This window comes from Diachasma alloeum, unplaced genomic scaffold (genome assembly GCF_001412515.2).
Source record: "Diachasma alloeum isolate Michigan unplaced genomic scaffold, Dall2.0 Dall_scaffold_00558, whole genome shotgun sequence".
NCBI lineage: Eukaryota > Metazoa > Arthropoda > Insecta > Hymenoptera > Braconidae > Diachasma > Diachasma alloeum.
Genome location: NW_021680690.1, coordinates 123,073 through 147,743, shown reverse-complemented (window position 1 = coordinate 147,743; position 24,671 = coordinate 123,073). Strand labels below are relative to the sequence as shown.

At 49.5% G+C, this 24,671-nt stretch overlaps 1 protein-coding gene across 1 annotated transcript in view; it reads left to right on the top strand.

Moving 5' to 3' along the window:
- LOC107043276 (mucin-17) overlaps positions 1-23,995 on the top strand; it is a 50,916-nt gene extending 26,921 nt beyond the window's left edge. Inside the window, 8 exon segments of the mRNA XM_015264702.1 lie at positions 2,477-9,363; positions 10,016-11,960; positions 12,685-12,977; positions 13,157-13,507; positions 14,709-15,283; positions 16,123-19,702; positions 19,705-22,563; positions 23,018-23,995. Of these exon segments, the coding sequence (XP_015120188.1) occupies positions 2,477-9,363; positions 10,016-11,960; positions 12,685-12,977; positions 13,157-13,507; positions 14,709-15,283; positions 16,123-19,702; positions 19,705-22,563; positions 23,018-23,053 (16,526 nt within the window). The 3' untranslated portion in view covers positions 23,054-23,995.
- The last annotated feature ends 676 nt before the right edge of the window (positions 23,996-24,671 follow it).

The window sequence follows — 24,671 nt, the reverse complement described above, 5'->3', positions numbered from 1 at the left end:
CCCCCCCCCCCCCCAAGCTATCAGTTTCCGAACTAAATAGACAATTTAAAAAAGTGTAAAGCTTAGTTTTATTTCCATTTCGCTTCCTTTTCTCTCCTTCAACTCGAAAGAAAATTATAACCGAAGTTGTGTGCAGACCGCACACACCCCTGGAATGTTCAGAGATGCACCATAAAATTCATGCTGCACTCGTCGAAAAATAAATGTAACAGGGCAGACGTTTAGTGCAGACTTTTGCGCCCGCAATAGTAGAAATATGCGCAACCGAGTTTTTCCCGCGTCAAGAGAGGAGTCGGTCAGATAACTGTTCATAACGCCGAGGCCCCTCTGCGACTCAACTACGACATCAGTTTAATTACATTACTTTGACTGACTCATGTCGATAATAATAATAATCTCATGAATAAATGCGTTTTTATATCTGGTTATTATTACTCTGAACAGTATCATCAAAATAATCAACAAAATCTGGGATACTGAGATTATTTTTTAACCCAACGAAACTTAATTTTTCGATAAATTTTTACGGAATAATTTTTTTAATTCAGTAAAATAATTTTTTCCTTTTTTAAATGCACTAAATAAATTGAGGATGCGAATGTTATTTTTTAATCAATACATGGAATCGCTTTATTTATTTTAAATACATGGAATCAGCGATACTATTCATGAACCCAAAGGAACTTAAAAAAAAAAAATCAATTCAGTAAACCGAAATTATCTTTTTTGTGAGAAAATGTTTTTTCCATGCGAGTGATGCATCATAAATTTGATCGTGAATAATTATCATCACTCAAAATAAAAAATGAATAAATAAATAAATAGTTGATGAAGAAAACTGAGTCATTCTGTCATAACGAAAAAATATTTATAGAAACATTTTTCTCTCAAAAACTGATTTGTCCCCAATTAAATCAGTCTCATCGATTCTTAAAAAATTCCTTCGCTAGTTTCATCACCCCTGAACCATTATCTTTTGTTCCAGATGATGGAAGAGATTACGCAAGGCCCGCCGAGCAATACGGTAAGTCCATATTCCCTCGAAGTAGTAAATTCGCTGCATGGTTAGACAAAAGGTTGATGCGCATGGTAGTCCGCTGGCTGCGACCCACAAACTTCACCCGAATATAAAAAAAAATCCATTAACGGATTAATTTCGTTGAACCTAGTATTCTTATCGAGCAGTACAGTACCCCCTAATTCTCTCCTATTTCACTCGTCTGCTCTACATTTTGTGTCAGCGGAAATATCACTGAGGTAATTAATTAGCCGGAGTTACGAACTATTACAACACAAAGGGTAGATCAGACAATCGCTTGAGTTTCATAAATTTCTCATAACTCGCTCCATTTCGTTGACTATTTCTTCGCTATTTCACACTGTTTTCACACTCACGCTTCAGCTGATGATTTCAACAATTTCTCTCACTCGATGATTTTGCCATTTTAACATGATCTTTCACGATTAATCGTCGATTACATTTTTCTCCATTGAACTATTCATGATGTTGATGTGTGGTGCATCGTGTTGACGCACAATGCGGCTGTTCAAACTTGATGAGTGAAGACTTTCCTTTAACACACGTTTCAATCATTTTATTACACACTTGCTGTCTGCTCCGATACGAATCCACTGAGGAGTCATGAAATACGACACTTGTAAATTACGAAAAACTATTTTAAATATTCAGTAGCGAAGCAGTAAAACGATTCAAGTCAACTTGGCTGAATTTTCGAGGAATATCTCCGAATCTAAGAGAGATAGGTAAATTTTCATAATAATCTTTTTTGTAGATCTTCATCCGCTCTACCAAAAAGGTTCTGACAGAAATTTTGCTATCTGTCTTAGATTGCGAGATATACTTGAACCGTTTTACTCCTTCGGTAGTGAATTATTTCAGTGGTGAAGTGGTGAGAAAAGTCGATCAACAAAAATGATGAATATTTTTTGAATAAAATCATCTTTGAAAAAGATGTTTCATAATTTTTTTATACACTCACTTCCAAATTTTTGCCAAATTCTCTCTTCGGAATTTCGTTCCTGTTATCCACCACTTTCCCACTCCCTCTTAAAACACTATAAATAAACCCTCTACGATAATTTAATATTTGTACATTGATATCAACCAAATAAGTTTCCTCAACGTGTAAAGAACAATAAAACGAGGAGATGAAATAAAAAAAATGTATTATATTATACAGGGTTCTGTACTAACGTTCGTCTCTTTCTTTTTTGTTTTTTTTTTATCTGTTTTCTACTACTGCTCCCGCCTGTGCCAATGTCCCCGTCTCTTCAACTTCTTTTCAACAACTGTGGATAACGTCGTGGCCTCCAACGTCTGCCCGTCAACCTCCTCTAACAACTCACCTAAACAAAAATCGACCGACAAACGACAACCGGACGACACTAACGACCCGACGAACGCCCCCCAACCGCATTCAAATCAACCGCCAAAAATACCCGATCCATAAAACAGAGCGCCGAGCAAGGTCAGTCCCTCAAGTAGGTTTACTAGAGTCCACCGCGCGAACCTTCGTCGTGGACGGCGCCAGTACAGAGTACGCGACCCAGGTGGTGGGTAAAACCCTGGATAACGGTATCTATACCCGAATCCTAGCGACCTCGAGTCGCGTCTTCTACGACAAAGATAGCCTAGCCCCGGAGTCGGCGAGTCCCTACCTAGTGTATCCATCGAGAGTGGAGGACAAGTGGAAGGTACTCAACGGTGTTGTTGATGAGACACCACTAGTTCGAGAGGAGATCACCTCCTTCACCTCCTCCTCCTCCTCCTCCTCCTCGTCATCGTCGGGTCCCCAGAGCGATTCGTCCGACCGGGAGAACGACATCTTCGAGGTCCGCCGAGAGTTCAACGACCACCAGAAGTTCAAGCCAGCCAAGCCCAGAGTCAACCTGCCGACGTACACCGTCAAGCAGGAATTGACGGGTGCACAGGGCCCAATCGGCGGTGGTTACGACCACGAGGAGACAGAGGCCAGAAGCTACAGACCTAGAGTACCAAAGATCTTCAAGCCCCAGGCGATCCGCCTGAGTCAGAAGAAAGAGCCGACGAAGCCGTTGGCAACCGTCACCTACCATGGGTTCGCGGACTTTACTACGACCGTTGGAGACACCGTCATCGTGTTCTCTCCGTCAACGGCGCCACCCGCCGTTGGCCGAGCCGCCACGACGATTAAGGGGGACGCTACGCTGAGACCCGATGATGGAAATGCGATCTCAATTCAACCGACGAATGTTCTTCGCGGACAGGACAAGACGAGTGATCCTCTTTTGGAAGCCATCAATGGTCGGAGTTCGAGGAGAGAGAGCCTGAGACCTAGTGTGCAACAGCAGGAGGAGGAAAGCTCTTCTACGAAGCAGACGCCCATCCTCCTGGTGCCGACTGAGGAGATGAAGCCGACAGGACTTCTCAAAGTCGTTGACTCGACGACAGCTGTTGACGGCACCACAACTCACTACAAGAGCAGCATCTTCGGGACATACATCGGGACGAATTACGCGCAGATCATTCATACGTCCTCGAACGTGTATTTCTTCCCTGATGAAGCTACTGCGATGGCTGACGACTATGTTACCAGCAGACCGGAGGAGACAGAGGCTACGGAGGACAGTCTGACAACGTTCGTGACGGTAGAGTCGACAACTCCGTTGTCCGAGACGGACGCGGAGACTGCTGCGCCGGAAGAGAATGAGCTCACGACTCCGGTAGAAGACGTCCCAGAGGAAGTCAATTCCATCACGGTTATGAAGGTTGAGACGACAACGCCGATGGATCCAGAAATCCCTAATGATATCGTCGACCCTCAGGGCAGAAGCATCAAAGGAAACACGAGGAATCGTCTGGGAGAGGAGGGCAAGCCCCAGCAGTTCTCCACGAAGCTGCTTCCCTCGGAAGTTTACAAAACGTTCACGTACTACACAACATTCTTCATCCCAGACGAGACGAACGCGGATTTGACGACGACATCTGTCAGATCTCGAGAGGTCGTCTCGTCGGAGGTGACTTATCTGACGGAGTTGGTTCCCAGCGCAGTTGCTTCTAGTTCGGCCAGCGTCAGCCCAAGCAGTATTACGACTTTGCCGCCCCCATCAGCCGATTCAAAGATCGCCGGTGTCAAGGGGGAAGAGGACGAGCCGACAACCAAGCGCGAAGAGATTGAGCTGATCTTCAAGACGCTGTACACCACTTACACTTATCTGACGACTTTCTTCCAAGAGAGTACTTCGAGCGTTTCAAGTCGAGAGGTCGTCGAGACGAATGTAGTTACCCAGACAATCGGCCCTGATGGAATTTCCGGGGATGTGGTTGGCCTTTTCAACGACGACGTCATCATAACACCCACCAAAGTCCAGGAGATCCCCAAGACGACAGCAGTATCTGACTTCATCGAGAAGTCTGAAGATATTCTGACGACGACTGAGGATATCACCACAGAGCCATCGTTCACAACTCCGAGAGATGAGGAGGACGTGGTTGTGGACGTAATGTCTCAGCTGGAGCCCAGCCCTGTATCCACTTTGGTCCCAGACACCTTGAAGGCAGAAACCAAGACCTACTTCACGACCTACACGTACTTTACAACGATCTTCGTGGACGATGAGACGGAGATCGAAACGAGAACCGAAGTCTTCAGTAACATAGTGACCGAGCCCTTCGAGCCGACAGCTGTGGCGCCCCCTCCGGAAGAAACGGAGACCCCAACCCCGACGACTCCGAAGAGTCAGCCAGCTCCTCCGCCCGAGATCCTCGCGTACCTCGAAGCGCTGAAGAAGCAGAAGTCCCAAGAAGAAGCCTTGAAGGTCGCCAAGAAGGTCCAGGAATCCGTCCACCCTCCGACAACGACTCCAGCTCCAGAAGAACCCACGACGATTCCCATCACCACTGAAGTCCCTGACGACGTCACCGAGGCATCGTTCGAGGACGGTGAAGTTCTGGGCTCGATGATCACCGACGTCGTGTCTTCCTCGAGCTCCAGCGACGGTCCACTCCTGGAGCCGTCGATGGACAAGCGAAATGTGGGATCGATGTTCGAGGATCAGGAGCTCTCCGAGTCGAACCATCACGACGTCGAGCCCGCCCCAACCCTCCTCCTGCGGACGAGTTACACAACGTTCACCTACTTCACCACGATGTACAAGGGAGATGCCAGTAACGTAGTGTCGCGGCTCCAGACAGTGACTAACATCGTCACCGAGACGATCCGGCCCACGCCGGCTATGGAAATGGTGGAGCCGACAAGCACCCTCCCAGTGACGTATTTCACAACTTTCACCTACTGGACGACGTTCTACAAGGGTGGCGACACCATCACCACGAGCCGAGAGGAGACTGTCAGCAACATCGTGACACCCGGAGTGTCGCCAACACCAACAGTTCAGCTGGGCGTCATCATGACTTACAGACCGGACACCGACGAGGAAGATCTGGCGACCGAGAAAGCGATCACTGATAACGAAGTGATGCAGCATGATAAAGCAACTGCCCAAAAGGGCGTCGTGTACGCCGTCACTGAACCCGAAGGGACCAAGGCCGACGTAGTGGAGAGTTCTACCATCAGCCCAGACCCTACGACGTACTACACGACCTTCACATACTTCACGACATCATACATCGGTAACGAGACAGTCCTTAACTCGAGGCTGGAGACGATCACGAGTGTTGCGTATCCCGGGGAAGTGTTGAAGGCCACAGGAAGAGCGATTGGATCACCGGTGTCGAAGGTCCAGGAGCTGGAGACCGAGGAGAAGGCGAGAACCGTGAAGATAGCGCCGACTAAGATCGCTGAGGAACCCAAGACTGGTCTGATTTCAACGATTAGATCCAGCGCGGTTGACGACGGCACTACGACGCACTACCTGACGGACGTTTATGGAACGTACATTGACGGCTTGTACGCGCAGGTGGTGCAGAGCACAACCAGCCTGGAGTCCCACTCATCTCCAACGGTCGTGGCTCCTGTGTTTACGACACCATCGTTGACAGCAACTCCGGCTCTTCCAACGGGAGTACTGTCCCTGAATAAAGGCAGCATCGTCGAGGCGGACGAAGTGACGACCATCTACTTCACGACGAGTCAGCTGGGAACTCTGATCGACGGACTCTATGCCAAGGTGATAGAGAGCACTTCGAGCACGAAGATTGACGCAGACAAGAAGCTCCAGCTGAAACCGACGGAGGAGCGTCACCGAACGGGCCTCGTCAGGCTCATAAAGGGACAAATCGAGACCAACGGATCAACGATTGTCTACCAGTCGAAGGTGATCGGCACGAATATCGAGGGAAGGTACGCCCAGATCATCGAGAGCACCTCAAGTTATCTTCTGGGTTCCACCGACAGGATCTCACCGACTGCGACTTCGTCAGCTGACGTTACGAAAGCCCCCGACGTGCTCGCGCCTTCTCCAGCTGTCATTCAGTCTTCCATACCGGAGAATCACAGCAATAACGAGGATGAGGATGAAAACGTGGAGGAGAACGAAGAAGATGAGGAGGAGAATGAGGAGGAGGGCGAGGACGACGATGGCAAGACGAAGAAGAAATCAAGGTTGACGTTCTCCAGTCGCAAGCGCACCTTTACCCCCGTCATTCGTCCTTTCTTGTCCAGAAGCAGACCGACGTTCAACCCCAAGAGGAAGGGGGCGCAGGCTGCGACCACCATCACCAGAACGGACATCACTCCGACGATAACAGCAACACTGGCTGGTACCAAAAGCAACAGATTTGCATCGTCGCGAGGAAGAGGAACGCCGTCGGCTGCAGCTGCTGGAGTTGTGAGCTCCTCGAGACGATTCTCGGGGAGACGGGGCTCTAGCGTTCCGCCACAAGCGTCTTCGTCGATTGCTGCCAACTCGAGAGGACGACAGTCATCGCGAATCGCTCCCTCTCCTACGTTCTCTGTAAACCGACGAGGTCCTAGCTCCATTCGAGGATCATCAGCCAGACCGTTAATCAGAGGATCATCAAGCTCAGGCTTCCCTGGGCCTTCCAGTAGAGGCTTCCGCGGGGGTATCAGACCATCATCGACGCTTCCCAGATCACCGCAGTCGGCGAATCCAACGCAATCGTACAGAACGGACGATCAGGAGGACGAGGCCAACGAGTTCACTGCGACGACGTTCGTCACTGACGAGACACCTTACTCCACCATCGACGATGAGTTCGGCGAGACCATTACAACGATCCCAGTGAAGACGACGACCGAGTCCTCGAGGAGATCTACCAATCCTCTCTTGAGATTCAGAAGACCGAATCAGTTGTCTCGAGGACCTCCACCAACGCGAAGAACAACGACGACCCCCAAGCCGACGTCACCTGCGAGAGCCTCAAATGCTCGGTCCCTCAATGCTCCGCCATTGAACAACAGATTCCGTGGGAACAACCGATTATTCCCCCCTCGCAACTTCGTCAATCAACCGACAACCGACCCTGACGGCGGAGAGTACGAGACTACCGAGGTGCCCGGCATCACGGACAAGAACTTCGACGATGAAAGACCAGTAGAAGAGATTGTTGATAATGACTACGAAGGATCGGAGAACAACAAGAGGAGACGAATCGCCACGACGACGACGCCCGCGCCCCAGAGACAGGCCTACGGAAACAGATTTGGCGGCCAAAGGAGAAGGGTCAGGCGTCAAGCGAGTCAGCTGCGGTCCTACCAGACCAACAGATACAGAAGACCAGGGACACTGGCATCCGCCGAGGACAGATCGGACATCGACACTTCGAGCAGCAATGACGAGTCCCTAAAGACAAACCGATCTCCCTTCAACGGTAGAACGCGACCTCTGACATCGTCAGCCCGTCCGCTGCCCAAAACCAGCAGTGAGAAATACTCGTCTGGGGAGTCTTCAGAGGCCTCCAAGTCCCGTCGCAGGCCGGCAAGCCCCCGGGTGAAGCCGACCCCAACGACATCCTCAGGGCGGCAGTTCACCCTGCGCGAGAAATCCCCGAGTAGTTACAAGAGAACGTCAGTAGCGTCTAAAGGGAACTTGAGGGGATCGAACAGTCCACGGGTCAGAACTTCCACCAGAAGAACGGATTCCGCGGAATACCGGCGAGGCTCGACATCGCGAGCCCCCACCAGAGCACGAAGCCCCAGCAGAAGAGTTACTCAGAGAGGCCGGGGATCCAAAGAGGATTATTCTTACAAGGACGACGGGACCATCACAGTGACTCACTACGTTCCCACCCAGGCGACGATCCCAATTTTCACGAATGGCGTGACAGAGCACCGGAATATCATCACCGCGAGTCCAAGTATCGAAGTCCTGGGACCAGAGAGGTACAACACCGTCAACGGCGGGGATGGCCTACCCCTCCTCGTGATAGCGTCCGAGTCGTCCGCGGTGAACCTGAATGGTCAGACGGAAGTAACGCGATTCCTCCTCCACACAACTCCCACTAGTCGCGTGTCCCACACCTTAACGACAGTCAACGGAAGGAGAGTTTCACAGTCCCTGATCGTTCCGTCGACGATCTACTCAGTTGAGAACGTCGTGTCGACGATTCCAGCAGCACTGCCGGGTGGCAACGCCCCCCTCGCCAATATCCTCCTGTCGCAATTGCTTCTCGGACAGTTGGGCGGACAGAACGCACTACTCGGTCCGAACGGCGCCGGTGGCGCCGCCACGGACGTGACGCCAACCACCAGCTACAACACTAGAACCACGTCTTACGTGACTACAATCACGAAGCAGAGGAGTACAGTTATTCCCCTGACCTTTCGCGGAAAGGAGATATTCACGACCCTCACGGATTCCTCCACCAATGTCATCACAGCAACAGAGTTTATCACAGATACAGTTGTGGTGACTCCAACCGCGGCTTTTCCAAACGCGAACTTAAACTCTCTTCTCTTGCTTCTTCAACAGCAGCCGCAGGCCTCGCAATTCCCGCAACAGCCTCAGCTGCAAGATCCCCTTTTCGCAGCGGCGCCGATCTTCACACAGAGTAACTCTCTCCCTGGGGAGCTTGAACGAAGGTACCAACCTGCCGACCTGGACTACAGACCTGAGGAGGAGCCTTCCCTCGACGCTGAAGACTTCGACAAGCCGGTGAAACAGCGGGCGAAACTACAGAAAAAAGAGACCCTTGAAACGAGTGTCGTGACTCTCTACGTCTCCGGGAAGAGACCAGGGGAGTTCAGCACAATTCTGTCGACAGTCAGAGTTGGCGAGGACTCGACAGCCTCCAGAAAGCGCAGGGACCTCATTCAGGTTCAACCGTCGATACCTCCATCGCTAATCGCCAATTCCGGGGCGGAATTGAGCAGGCTCAGCCCCAGCGAAGAGTCCATCAACGCTCATTCACCCACCCAGAGTCTTGAGAGCGTTGTGGGTGACGTAGGACGGCACATCTCCACATCTATCCGTGCCTGAATCCCATACCCGGTTCCCTCATTCCCATTATAATTAAATTAAGACAAAACTCGAAGCTGAACATCTTCCGAAACCGAGGAATTCCGTCTCAACTAGTTCTTGAATACTCATTTGTTGGAGCTCCACAGGAAAATGTCCGGCTTCCAGGCTCAAATAACTAAGAATTAATACTCCTTTCGAAGTTAATCTTATCACTCGTCGAAATCTTCATCTCGCTCTCCTGTCCTCACTCTATTTACTATTAATCAATTAACAAATTGGAATGCTCTGATCCCAATTCCCTCACACAATGAACTCATTCATCCTCCCCTTCCCCCTCATTTCCCGCCGCACGCGCGCCCACACGACAACCGAAAAAGCGTCCAATGCATCAATTGGACGAGATAGCAAAACAAAAGCTACAAAACAGAAAAAATGGGGAAATTTGAAAGGAAAAACAACCATTACGCTTTTATCGCTGCCTTAGCTTGTTTGCCCCTTTAACGGAGGTAACGGATAAACCCTTTGGTGATTGACAAACTGTAATATCGAATTTGTGGGGAAAAAACGAAGAGACAAGAGAAGAGAGTCGCTCTTTTCAGATGAGCCTATTGGGGAGTCATTCTTTGGCCAAAAGTATCCGATTGATGAGCTTGATGCTGATTTGGATGACTATCCTGGTGTTAGAAGGAAAGTTGTCAGAATTCCGATTGTCAGAACCACGGAAAAGCACAAGTACACGGTTGTGAGACGACGACCACTCGTTACCTACGCAAAACCATCACCAGTCGCTGAGGAAATTCAGCAGACTTCTGCCCCGAGACGGATTGTCGTTACGAGGGTTCGCAGTTTGGCTGCTAGGTCTCGTTATTTTTCGAACTACGACGCGAATTATTACGACGAACCTGGGGACTTTGACGTCCCTAAGAGGCACAAGGTGACTATCACGAGGACGCGGAAACTGAAGCCGACGGCCAGGGTCGAGCCTAGGACGACGCCGAGGAGAGTCGTCAGGAAGAAGTTGGTTAATGTGAGACCGATTATCACGCCGACTCCTACGTACGCTATCATCACCACTGGATTCTATGGGATTTCCAGCTCTGTGGACAGCGAGGAGGACTACGAGAGTGAGGATGAGACTGAGGGAACTACACCAGGAAGTGGTGAGAATGACGGTCGGTTGGTTAATGACATCGATGAGACTGCGAAGGTTCCTCTCGAAGCCAGCAGAGAAATCGGGCAGACTGAAGAAGGAAAGGCTGAAGATATTGCGAGCACAACTGAGAGTACTCCAGTCATCATCACCGACCACTTCTTCTTCCCCGCTTCAGACGACGAAGACGAGGATTATGGAGAGGATGAAGACGTGAAGTCCCCTGAACAAACTACCTTGAGTAACGATCAAATTCTGGAGGAGAAGACTACTCTCAAGCCTGTCGAAGTGGTTTCTGAAGATTCGGTTACTGCGAGAACAACGGAGAGCGTTTCAGAAGAAACTACGGCTCTTGGAGTTGAAGAATCTGAAGAACAAACAACGGTGAAGGTTGTTGAAGACCAAACTTCACCTCCGGAGATCGAAGAAGAATCGTCTAAAGGGGATGAAGAGCAAACTTTACCTCCGGAAGTCAAAGAAGAATCGTCTAAAGAGGATGAAGACCAAACTTTACCTCCGGAAGTCAAAGAAGAATCGTCTAAAGAGAATGAAGACCAAACTTTACCTCCGGAAGTCAAAAAGGAATCGTTTAAAGAGGATGAAGAGCAGACTTCACGTCCGGAAGTCAAAGAGGAATCCTCCAAAGAGGATGAAGAGCAAACTTTACCTCCGGAAGTCAAAGATGAATCATCTGAAGAGAATGGAGAACAGCAAGGAGACCACCAGCAAGGAGGAAACGAAGAAGGAAAAGAAGTTGAAAAAGAATCGCAGGAAGACCTTCCAACAACAACAGAACTGACGATTGAGGACTCCCTAGAGCCCTCGCCATCCCCAGACCCCCCAGAGTCAACATTCTCCAACGATTCCGTTTCATCATCAACGACAGAATCTTCTGATGATCTGACAGTGATCCCCCTCGAGTCCTCCCTCGAAATCTCGCCCACATCGACCCTCGATTCTGAAATCCTCACCGTAATCCCTCTCGAGTCCCTCATCTCCCTTACGGAAGAGATAACTCCAACATCGACAATTAGACCACCCGACGCATCCCCAAACACGACAACCGTTGTCTCCTCCTCCCCCACCCCCGAGGAAATTGAGGCTGGCCTCTCCGACGAGCTCTACCTCTCCCTCTCGCGCCTCAATATCCCCGATATATCGTCCTCTCGGGATGTTGAAGTAGAGGAGAAAGGCGTCGAGGCGACACCGACAGTTGTCTTCTCAGAAACTATTGTCACATCCACTCGTTTGAGGACTTACACTTATGTTGTGACGAAATTGAATGGACTGGAGACCGAGGTGACCTCCTCCACGACAGTCAGACCTCGCGTTACGACACTGACACTCACTGTCCCCATAACAATTACCCCTTCCACCAACGTGGATTCCACGAGCTCCAGGACCATTATGACTGATCATTTGGAAATTGGTAAGTATTTTCCCCCAGTGAACTCTTCAAAGATCGTTTTTTTCCTCTGATAATTATTTTCGATTGGTTAATTTTGGTGAGGAAGGGGTGAAGCGCAGGAGGCGAGTCCACAATTGAGGATTATTTTGAAAATATCCAGAGAGCGAACGGAGTCTGCGAAAAAAGTGTCTTGAAATTTTTTTTTTAACTCACTAGCTTCGAAGATATTCGTAAAATTCGGTAGACTCTCGCTAGTTGCTCAGCGAAAGGGCTGTAGGGGTACCATTTCCAAGAAATTAGCAACTTTCCACCGGCCCCCACTCCTCAACTACTGCCGACTCAAGTTCTCAGAAAAATGAGAGGGAATGAATAGTTTCATTTTCGAATAAAATTATTTGGACTTCTGTGTTTACGTACAAAAGACAAAAGAAAGTGATAAAGTGGCCGAGAGTGGGCGTGTAATTAGCGAGAGTCTACTGTACTCGTCGTTCTTCACCCCTCACTACAAATTTGTACAAAACATTTTCTATTCCTTGAAGACTGAATAAATCTATTTCTTCTCTTCCATTTCTCGTCTTCAATTAATCTCTTGGATTATTGTAAATATTGTACATTTGATCGGACTTGAGTTGTATATAAACTATTCTTTAGAATAAATGAATGAGCAAAACGGATGATCAATTACTGAGGAAATACAGAAATGTTTCACGATTGACGATGACGATTAATGGGAGTTTTGATGCAGCAGGAAATTCTAATGTAGAATTTAAAATGCCGGAAGAGGGTGAGGGTAGACGCCTCAACCTGGCGACTAGGATTATGTCCAATGGGGTGGAGGTAATTGTCGCTGGGCCAACGCCGGCCTTACGATGGGAGAATTCCAATCCTCAGCCGACGTTGACCCTCTCGGATGCTGTGGTCATGATGATGCCTCAGGAGGATCCTAATGAATTCGTTACGAAAACCTGCACAACAACTTTCACGTATTTAAATACAATAACGAAGGATGGAACGACAATTGTGTCGACCGATCAACAGGTAAAATTAGGAGTGATTGAGACAGACAAGGGTGCCCAGATACTTGTTCGCTAGGAAAATTGTTCGCCGGAAAATTGTTCATCATTTCAGTAGCGAAGTGGTCCCGGGGAACATTTCTCCTAGAACAAGTAGTAAAACCGTTTCGAGTCAGCCATGATTGTCCCATCAACTTTGTCCAGGTGGTAGCAAACACAGCAACAGAGGAGCGTCACCGAAAGCCGGGTTCTGAGTCGGCTGCAGTGACCCTAGAAGCCTCTCCCACTTTGAGAACAGAGGTCTTCAAAACCACCTACACATACCTGACCCTCAACGCAGAGCATCCCAACGCGGATGATGCCCTTGGGAGCAGTCAGAAGGTGATTGCCAATACAGTGACAGCACCCCAGCACTACCTGGATATGATTCTGGAGCCCTCAGAGTCGCATTCACCAGCTCAAACGAATACTTATCTCAGCACCAGGCTTCTCGAGAAGACATTCGTCGAGGATGGGGTGACGAAAATAGCGACAATGAGTGATACCATTACTCGAGTGAGTATCTCCTCAATAACAATACATTTTTGATCCATTCCATCACTTGGGAATGTTATATTTTGAAAATGAGTTGTTAATGTATGTTAAATAGTATTTTTCTGGCCTGTTGCGATGGGGTTTTTTACCCCAAAATTACCCCAAGTAAAAAAACCCCATCGCAACAGCCCAGGAACAATATTTTTCTGTAGTGATTTTCAAGTTTTCGAGTTTGGGAAGTATGTAATACCAATTCCCAGACGAGAAATCGTGAGAAGCAGTACAGAGAATTCGATTTCGTTAAGAGCAAATATTTTTACCCGAGAGACTCAAATATTACAATTTAGTTGAATAATCATGGATTAGTTCACAACTTTACGAAATTCAGTGTAAATTAATTAATAATAATAATGATATTATATATTATAATAATTTTATAATATATAAGAATATTTGAGAAATTTAAATAATATCTTGTGACGTGTGGAGATATTCACACGTCGATTTTATTCAATTAATATTTTCTAGATAGAAAAAGTCCCAAATGCTCAATAAGCAGTCTCACGGTGACACCTGAGTCCAGCTTCTCAGAATGGAGCTGTTTGATTGTCTTAGCCATTGTCAGTGATGGACATATGGCCGTGTTAGTTAGAAAAACCGTGAGAACACTTATTTAGCATTTTCGGCCAGCAACGACTTTGAAGCTCTGGAATAGGGCAGAGTACGGCAGGAGTTGAAGATGGACGGACGTCCTCTCCTAGCCAAAAATCTATAGTAGATCCGCGTCGAAACCGAACCCATTTAACAGTTGATTTTATACTTTACCTATCTATTCAATATACTGTCAATTATTAATGTAACAGTGGTGCTCGATTGTTTTATACGAAGAATACCTAATCAAATCCTATCCTAGTCGCGTCACGTTAGATCTTGAGAGAAATCCGCGTGAGCTCTGACCGTAGCTAGTTGAGCAAAAGTTTTTGAGTCGACTGGTGACTCAATTAAGGGAGGTAGAAAACCTCTCACGTCACAATCTGATAAATATTATTCATTTTTATATTTCAGAATCTAAACATAATTTGAATAATATAATAGAGTGTGATATCTCATAATAATATTTTTCAAATTATGTTTAGATTCTTAAATAACATAGAATAAATATTTCGTTTCGATACGAAACAATGGATGTGATCAGTCTTCATTCCCTGATTTACTGCCTCAGTTAATTATCACCGAGTCGGCGCCCCCTCCGCCCCGTCCGACCAGCGTCACCACGACCTTGACCGCCCTGGACAGCCCCGAGGACTCCCTAACCGACATCATGAAGACCTACTACATCACCTACACCTACGCCAACACGTACCTCGAGAAAGGGACGCCTGTGGTCCGCACCAACGTGGCGACCTCCACCGACGTCACCGTGGAGAAGGTCCCGAAGAAGACGTCGGCCCCTCAGGATGCGTCCCCAATGACCTCCACAGCGAACTCAGACCCCATCAAGATTTTCGCCACGAAGACCTACCTGACGACCTTCACCTACTTCACGACCCTCCTCCAGGCGGGAGCGGACGGCGAAACCTCCACGACGATTTCCTCCCGCTCCCACGTGGTGGAGAACGTCGTCACCGAGTCGATCGCCCCGAGTCTGCTCAACTCTGGGTACATGAATCTGTTGACGACGACTCATCGGTCAGACCCGGTGCAGAACATCGTCACGGGGTCCACGATAATCTTCTTCGATGACGAGGACCAGATCTATCCGTCGTCTACTACTAGCCATCCGGCGCCCTCGGCTTCGCTGGATCTTTCGTCGGAACACACTAGTGAAGTTCCAGGTAATACTCCAGAGAATAGGGATCTTGCATCATTTTTTAATTTTTTTTCATTTTTAAGAATGTCGAGCCCCATTTGACCCCAACTTTCCGGACATTTCACAATGATTTTATCATTTAAACTTTGCTGGTCTGAATTGAAATCTCGATATTGAACCGTTTGAAAACATTTAAGAATTTGAAAAAAATTAGAAAGTTCGGAGGAAGATTGACGAAATAATTAAAAAATTGCAATATTTGCAAATTATGAGCATTTTCTATAAATATTTTGTAAACATTCATTTTTCCAGCATAAAAATCATTTGTTGGAAATTGTAACAAATTTCTTCATATTCACAATTTTACAAGAAATTGATTTCATGTCTAAAAAAGTTTTCCCACAGCTGAAACAATTCCAATTATTATTAAACAATTTTAATGGCTGAACAGAAGACTGTCAAGGTTTAAATTGAAATTTCCAATTTCCAAATTACCACTTTCACTCTCAACTCAAGACTTCTGAAAATCCCCCTTCAAGACCTCTGAAATCATTAAAAAAATCATGAAAAAAAGAAGTTACAGAAAAAAGAAAAAAAATTGATATCATAGAAGAAATTGATATCATGTCTAAAAAAGTTTTCCCACAGCTGAAACAATTCCAATTATTATTAAACAATTTTAATGGCTGAACAGAAGACTGTCAAGGTTTAAATTGAAATTTCCAATTCCCAAATTACCACTTTCACTCTCAACTCAAGACTTCTGAAAATCCCCCTTCAAGACCTCTGAAATCATAAAAAAAATCATGAAAAAAAGAAGTGACAGAAAAAAGAAAAAAAATCATGAAAAACGTTTCACTTTTCGTGTCTCCCCAGAGGACTCTGGTTCGAACCCCGGCGTAAATCCAGACCCCGATACCGACAAAACCGACGACATGGAAGACTCCGAAGTGAGTGCCTCCGAGACGGACGAGGTCCAGTCCGACCTGGAAGACGGTCCGGAGCGTCCCGTATCCGGTCTCCTGAGCCTAGGCTCCCTCGGGATCAACGGCCTGTCCGCCCTCGGTCCCGTGATAACCGCGATGGCGGGTCTTCTCCAGGGAAAGCCGTCCCCCCCCAACCGCCGGAACGACACGGCCCTCCCGACGACCGCACCCCCACCGCCAAGCGAAAACGGAAACGCGAATGCAAACGTTAACGGTAATATCAATCACTTGAGCCAAATAACAACCCAGCGGTCCCCGATCTACATCCCCGTCTCGGAATTCGCGGACGGGGACATCGAGGCAGCGGAGAGTCAGAACATAGTCACCCAATTATCAAACCCCAACTTCATCCCGGAGACGAGGCACAAAGTGGCCGCGAGTCTGGTCGACGGGATCCCGATATCCCCAGGCGAGATAATAACCGCGAACAGTGACGTCATCATCGGAAAGCCGGGAAAGCTCTCGCCGCGCCCCCCGCAGACGTACGAGGACAGCGGGGAGGTGGGTGGTCTGAAGCCCCCGCCGGTATCAGTGCCAAACATCCCAGTGCACCCAGTCCTCGAGGTCCTGAGGGACGAGGACGAGCCCAAGCCGTACCCCTCCCTCCCCCAGAAGAAGATCTCTGACTTCCTGACGAAGAAAACCCCCCCGCGAACATCCTCAAAGCACGATATCCTGGAGAACGATCCCCTGCTACGACCCCCAGGTCGACCGAACATTGAGAAATACGCGAACCCCAACATAAACCACAAGGAGCCCCAGTGGCTGTCCGATAAATCGCGGAAGCCCTGGAGCTCCAAGGACCCGATAATCCTGCCGCCTCCCCCGCCCTCGGCGCCCCCGACCCCGTCGAGAATCGACAGTCTTCCCCACGTGTACCACCGCCCGGAGGAGGGGTCAAGGCCGCCGTGGGCGCAGAAGGATCCGATCGTGACTGTAGAAACTTTAGAGAGCTATTCTCACGGCGAGCAAATTGCGACTAAACGCCCGGAGTCGCCCGAGTCCTCTGAGCCGATAATCCACCAGGTGCCCCACGTGATCGACAGGTCGACGGGGCAGCCCCTCCTGGTGAACATCCAGCCGAGTCAAGTGGCCAACGTCGTCATCCCCCAGGGAGGAACACAAGCCCTGATATTCGGGGACACGAGTGAACCGCACATCAGTGGACAGTACTTCGACGATCCCTCGCCGTACCCCGAGCCCGAGGTGGGTCCGGGCATCGATAAACTCGAGGACAACCTCTCGCACTACATGCTGCCCCCTCCCAACCCCTCGGGGAGCTTCAAGCTTCCTGGGAATAACTTCGTCCACACGATACCGATCTCAAACTCGAAGATCCAGGGGAATTTCTACGACATCGTCAAGCCGGAGAAGACGCCCTCTGACATTAGATTGATCCAGCGCCCGGACATCCATGGCCAGAGCCAGGGGCACGTGCACACGGAGATCCTAGTGCACCATTCGCCCGACAACCTGCACTTGAGGCAAACACCCCAGGGAAATCAGAACCAGATCAGTCAGGGCTCGATTTACGTGGATTTGTCGCCTCCCCCGCCCCCCAGGATGGACTACCACAAGCCTCCGGTGAACATCGAGCACCTGCCCCCCAGGAGGAGCGAGCCACCGACCCTGGAGTACCCTACCCACAACTTCCACAGGTACAACTACCACAGCCACGAGAAGCAGATCAACAAGACGTTGGAGAACGAGGTCCTGAAGCAGAAGTGGAAGAGCGACAGGCACAAGACTCGATTGCAGCACCGTCCGAGGCCTGCGGTAGTCAGGAGGCCTTACCCACCTCACGGCCCCAAGATCAAGTTCCCCGGGAGGCCACAGCCGCCGAAATATCCGCAGGTTCCCATCGAGAACCTCCACAAATTGGGCAGTAATAATAATAAAGAGACTCAGGAGAATCTGCCGACTGGGGCGATTGGCTACCAGCACCCCTTGACCCACATTCACCACCACCACCATCACGTGGTGCACCCGCAGCAGCCCCAAGTGGTGCAGCTACCTCCGGACATCAGTCCCCCAGAGATCCAGAGTTTCGGGCAGATTCTGCCACCTGAGAATGAGCCTGAGAACTGGTCTGGCACGCAGACGGAGAAGACGATCGACTCTGCGGCGGAGGAGTCTGAAGACAGGCCGATGGAGTACTACAGTGGGGCGGGAGGACAGGAAGGACAACAGGAGGTTCAAGGAAATCAGGAGATTTATCAAGAAGAACAGCAGGGACAGAGACAAGAACAGGAACAGGAGCAAACGTCTTCCCCTGCTCCAGTCCTCCAGATCGAGGAGAGTCATATGGTGACTCCAGAGGAATCTCCATCGACTGAAGTGTCTGCTGGTGAAGGATCGAACACACAATCAGACTTCTACGATTACGAGGTCCAGGTGCCTCCGGGAAGCCAGGAGGCTCCCACAATTCATGAAGACGATGAACGTCAGGAACACGAAGACTCCCCCGATGACCAAGGCCACGAAGACCGTCATCAGGACCACGTGGAGCATCCCCAGGAGCCCCCGACGGACGCCCCCGACTACGAAGTGATCGAGGGAGTTCCAGTCCCCCAATTCGACTCCAAGCCTTCCTACGAATTCCCCCCTGACGACACCATCGACCTGAAGCCCCCGGCGGAGCCTCCAAGAAGGACATCCTCAGATCACCCCGAGGACTCCATCCAGACCTACCCGGAGCCGCCCCCGCCCGGAGGTCACGCTCGCCCGCCGTCTCACTGGGGCGACGAGAGTCAGCCGACGTACCCGACCCGCAAGAACCTGACGCAAGTCCCCCCGACGTACTTGAGCGCTCACCCGAGCCCTCCGCCGAATCCCCCAGCGAACAAGAAGTACGTCAACACCGAGGTCCTGAGGAAGCCAGAGCAGTCAGCGAACCTAGCGCCCCGCCCACACCCGGCTTACCCGTACATCATCACGAAGCCCCCGGGCGTCCCCCGCCCCGTGATGATCTCCTCGGACTCCACCAAGAGCAACCCGGAACTCCCCAAGGACCGCAGGCCCCCGCGACCCATCGTGATGCCGGCGATGCACATCAACAAGGAGAAGGCCCCGGAGACCCTGGAGACCGCCTTCCAGACGAACTTCGCGTCCGCCGACGACGACGCCCTCCACGTTCCCCAGTTACCGAAGACCCAGCACCAGCAGAAGCAGCAGAGCCACCACAGGGTCGACTCGAAGGTCCCCTCCGAGGACATGATGCCCCCGCCGCAGGTGAAGCCCCTCCAGGAGGCGAAGAACCCTGAGGATGACGACCTCAAACCTCCACCAGCTGACACTGGGGTCCTGGGCATGTCGCCCCCGCCGGTCTCGCTGACGTCAGCCAACGGGCGGCCGCCCCCCAAGTACATTCCCCTGAAGGACACCAACAAGGTCGTCGGGGAAACACCACCCCCTCCCCCNAACCGAGTTACTCGATGGTGCCCCCGACGTACCCGAGGCCGACCAAGTCCCGTCCCTTCCTGGTGCAGCTGCTCTCCCAGGACATGGTGCCGCCACCACCCGCGATCGAGTCCTCGAGGATTGAGATCGCGACCGTGAGACCCGCGATCGCGGTCTCGGGGTCCATTCAGATCGGGACGGCTGTTGCCACGAGCCACATCCCGGTGATGCAGGACGTCGAGTCGACGATTCCAATCGTCCACGGGACTGTGGATCTGCCGGTTGTCGTCGACGTGTCTGATCTCATGAAGACGATTACGGAGACCAGGAAGCCGGAGCTGATCAGTGTCTACACGGTGCGGCCCTTCGAAACGAGGCAGATGGCGTCGAAGGTGTCGGTCCAGCCGACGCAGATCCTGACGACCCTGGTGATGCCGACGAGGATCAGGACGTCGCCGAGCCACCGGGAGACGCACAAGAAGATCACCGCGTCATCGGCGAGGCCGCAGGTGCACATCACGAGGGTGAACCCGGCGTTCGGTCGGAAGTCGGTGATCCTCGAGGGGAGTCGTCACACCGTCGCCCCCAGGATCTCGCCGACGCCGACGAAGTCCCTGAACCACTTCGCGTCCAACTCCACCACCTCCAGGATCGTCGATATCACGTCGGTGCGACGAGGGTCGTCCACCCAGGTCCACGTCGACAGCTTCACGGAGATGAAGCCCAAGGCGGTGACTCACTTCAAGACATTAACGGTCACCCGGACGGAGACGTCCGTCGTGGGGTCGCCCCCGACGACGCGGACCCTCCTCCTGACGAGCACGATAACGTCGACGATCGTGGAGACCGTCACGGAGACGCTGCTGCGGCCGACGAGTGTTGTCGTCACCTCGGTGACGACTGTCCTCCAGCCGGCGCAGTCCACCGCGAGTGTCTACGACACCTACAACTCCCCAGACAACCTCGACTCGATCTTCGTGGTGATGTCGGACCAGAACCCACCGTCACCGGGGGCTGAGGAAGTGGAGGCCGAGTACGGCAGCGAGGAGGAGGTCTCCCGGGATGAGCAGGACGCAGGGGGCAATGAGATCCACAGGGTCCTGTCAGGAGGCATCCTCGGGGCGCCGGTGGTACCGTCGGTCTCGCACCCCCCGAACCCCCGGGAATGCAAGCCCGAGTGTCGAGGGTTCAAGTCCGAGGTGTGCGCCACGGTGGCGGGTAACCCGCGATGCGTCTGCCGGCCAGGGTTCGCCAGGATGTTCCCGGATCGCCCCTGCAAGCCGACGTACACGTACACCATGAAACTCCCCCTGGAGCGGGTTGGAAGGGAGGAGATCAAGTACGAGAAGATGGGGCTGAACAACACGTCGTCGTCAGGGTTCAAGCGGCTGCTGTCGTCCACCCGAGAAGCCCTGGACCGCACGCTGATGCAGAGCGATCTGAGGGACATCTACAGGGGCGTCGTCATCACCAGGTTCCACAAGTCCGAGGATCACCCCGCGGAGGTTGAGTTCCACGTGCAGTTGACGGACAACGCGCACGAGACCACCCTGAAGGAGACCATGAAGAAGTACCTGATGTCGAGTAACTACTCCTTGGGGGGAACCCACGTCTTCGCGTCGCCGAACCTCGCGATGATCGACGCCCGGGACTTCGACGAGTGCTCCACCGAGGAAGGCGGCCCCCACCACGACTGCTCGCCTCATGCCGCTTGCTTCAACATCCGGGGGTCCTACCAGTGCTCTTGCAGGGAGGGGTGGGCAGACTTGTCGGAGAACCCGTCGTACCCTGGGAGGATGTGCTCGCAGGCGCCGCTGGGCTGCCCCAGGTGCAACAACAAGGGAAATTGCATCGGTAATTCCTACGGGCAGGAGGTCTGCGAGTGCTTCCCCTGGCACAGCGGTCAGCGCTGCCAGGTGAACCTGAAGGTCCTGCTGATAGCGCTGGTCACCACTGGGGCCATTCTCCTGGGGCTGTTGGGGGTGTGTCTCGCCCTCGCCTGCTTCAGGGCCCCGAGGCTGTCCGCGCATAAGTTGAAGAAGGGGAGGCTATCCGGGGATAAACGCGCGATGATTTCGAGTGGGAATGGAGGGGATACCAGTAGTGAAGGGAGTGTGACGGATCTGGCGATTCCTCATCATGTACCGCATGTTCTGCCGCCTCCTCCGAGGGCTAATGCCCCGGTGCCGCCGCTACCACCGGCTCCGCCGAAGGAGCAGAAGGCGGGAAAGGGTAGGCATAATTACGCTAAACATCATCAGAACAAGTATCCTGGGGAGGTGGGGGGAGAGGACCAGAGGGGACTGAGTGTCATGATTCCCAGGGCCAAGTACAGGTCGATGGGCCAGGGGCAGTACAAACAGCCCATCACGTCGTTTTCAGCTGATGAACACAAGTTGATTAGTTATCTTGAGGGGAGTAACAGGAAACAGAGTCTGGCTAGCACGACGAAGGAGTTCTTGAAGAGGGACTTCGAGGAGTCGACGATCAGGGTCGTCCGGAGTCCTCCGAATAACGGAGCTCTGGTGAGTGCTGGGTTCCAGGTGTCGGCGACGGTTACTAGGGCGGCTGATGACGATTCGACCATTGGGGAGGGCACCCTCGAGCCCTCCACCCTGAAGACGTTGAGGAGTGCGGATTATCAGGACGGAACGTCGACCCTGGCTAGGTCCTGCGAGGGCACCACTATTCAGGCGACGACGAAACTTATCAGACTGGATCTGGCGGAGGACGATGGAGAAAACTCGGGGAAACAGAATAGCCGGGGGTCTAAGGACACTAGGGATGCCAGGGACAGCGCCAGTGAGGGACCCATCACAGCGGAGAGGGACCTGGGGAGCACGCTGAGACTACGGCATACGCCGTTGTATAATCCAGACAGAGCGGTGAGTCATTTTTTCAATAAGTTTTTTTTCATGGGGACAGTTGCCATTCTTCAAGTTGTGTTGTAATCTGTTAAAATATTTCTGATAATTTTTAATTGAGGGGATTCTATTGTTATTTCGTATGTTTCTAATTTTTTTATTTTATTTATTTTTTATTATTATTATTGTATTTTCATTTTATTTTCGTATATAAATTTATCAACATGAAAATGAAAATTTCTGAGCGTCTGCGCAGTAGCCTGCGCAGTAGCACCACAAGTAAATCGGCGCGGTGTGAACGCTAGTCTATCCGGAAAAAGGAATTTGTTCCTCTCGTAAAGACATTAGGAAACAACTCAAAGTTCCCTGAAGCTTCACTCAATCAATTTCATCTCCTTATCCTCAACCATTAGAAATAAATTTAGTTAATCACAATCAATCAAGTAATTAAATTATTGTTATCTGTTCTCAGGTCAGCGATCGTGACTCTAACTTTGATTCGCTGTGAGAGTCAACTGTATTCGTTGTTGCCAAATAATTGTATTAGAGAAAATTGCAAAGAAAAAGAAGAAAAAAACACAAATGGACGAATAATGTTTATAGAGAGCCTTCGTGCTTCATAATATGGTATTATGAATCGCCGAAGCGCCGGCCATAACTAAAGACAATATCTGAGAGAGTACCACACTCTGGTCATCTGTACGACGCCTATTTATTTATGTCATTGTTACAAATATATATATATAGATGTATGAATTTTTATACTAATTGGGCTCAGTACGATGCGGTTAACAATTGTGTCACACATTTTCGTGCCAAAACTTACATATAATGTTAATGAAAATGAATAGAAATGTTCAATTTCAGTGAAAATTGTCATTACAGAGATGGAGATATCATCGCGTGGACGGGAAAATGATTAAAATCTTGTTATTGTTATAATTCTAAAACCTAAATTAATTGTTTATTCGAGTCGTCTCATGTTGCTCAGCTTCGTACACATGTTTTATCGGATATTTTTATTTCTAAATCTATTGTTCAACGAAACTGCGCAACGTCATTATCGCGACTTTAATTAAAAATGGGGGAGGACAAGTGGTTTGATTGTTTCAATCGTTTTTATTTTCATTGTAAAATAACAAATGAGGAACACTAGGTGAATTATTGTCATTTTTTCTTGATTCATCATTGAGAGTGAGGTATTGATTATTAATGCAATTAACATGAGGTTAAAATTCAACTAAAGATTGTGCTAATTTGAGTTAACTCAGCAGTTAGTGGGTTAATGATGCATACGGTAGGTGTGTATGTGTCGTTTTTACATTGATATTATTAATCGATAATCGGTAAAACGATTCATTTTCTTTTGTACATATTGAGTATGGTTAAGTCTCTATTGATAATTATTGTATTTTTATTGTTTTATCAGGAGATTAGACATGTAATTGTTTCTATCTTGACAATAAATGAAAATTTAATATTATGGGTGAAGTTATTTTGTCTTTCCAGAATTTGATGGATAAAACCGTCTTTTTCATCCCCTCAATCCCATGAAACATTAACTAATATTTTTATGATTTGAACTAATTCAATATCTCTTCACACAAAATATCGTAGACGAATTTAGCGAATTCGATAGAAAAATCTATTGGATTTCTATTGAACTTCTATTGATGGATTCTGCAGTTTTATTGCGAATTTTTTAACGGAAAATGTTGATAGAATTAAATGGAAAAAGTTGATAGAATTTTACCAACTATTGATATTCTTCACTCTATTGATATTTTTCTTCTTTTTTCATGTAAAAAATCAAATGAGAAAACTTGAAAAATTTCAGCGGAAGAATTTCTAGAGGAAATATCTGAAGAGAATAAGTTCAATAGAAAACGAACAGAATTTTCTAACGAATTCGTCAAGTTTTTTCATTAAATTTTTCCGTGTGTCAACACAAGAAAAAACCCCCATCGAACAATATACAAAAAATATATAAATCAGGCCAATTCCATTAATGAAATATATAATTTTCAGAATATATATTTTTCCGTGCAGGAAATGAATCAATCATGAACCCTTGACAATGCCGAACCCAAGTACAATAAAAATTGAGGCACGTCGATTCCCTAAAA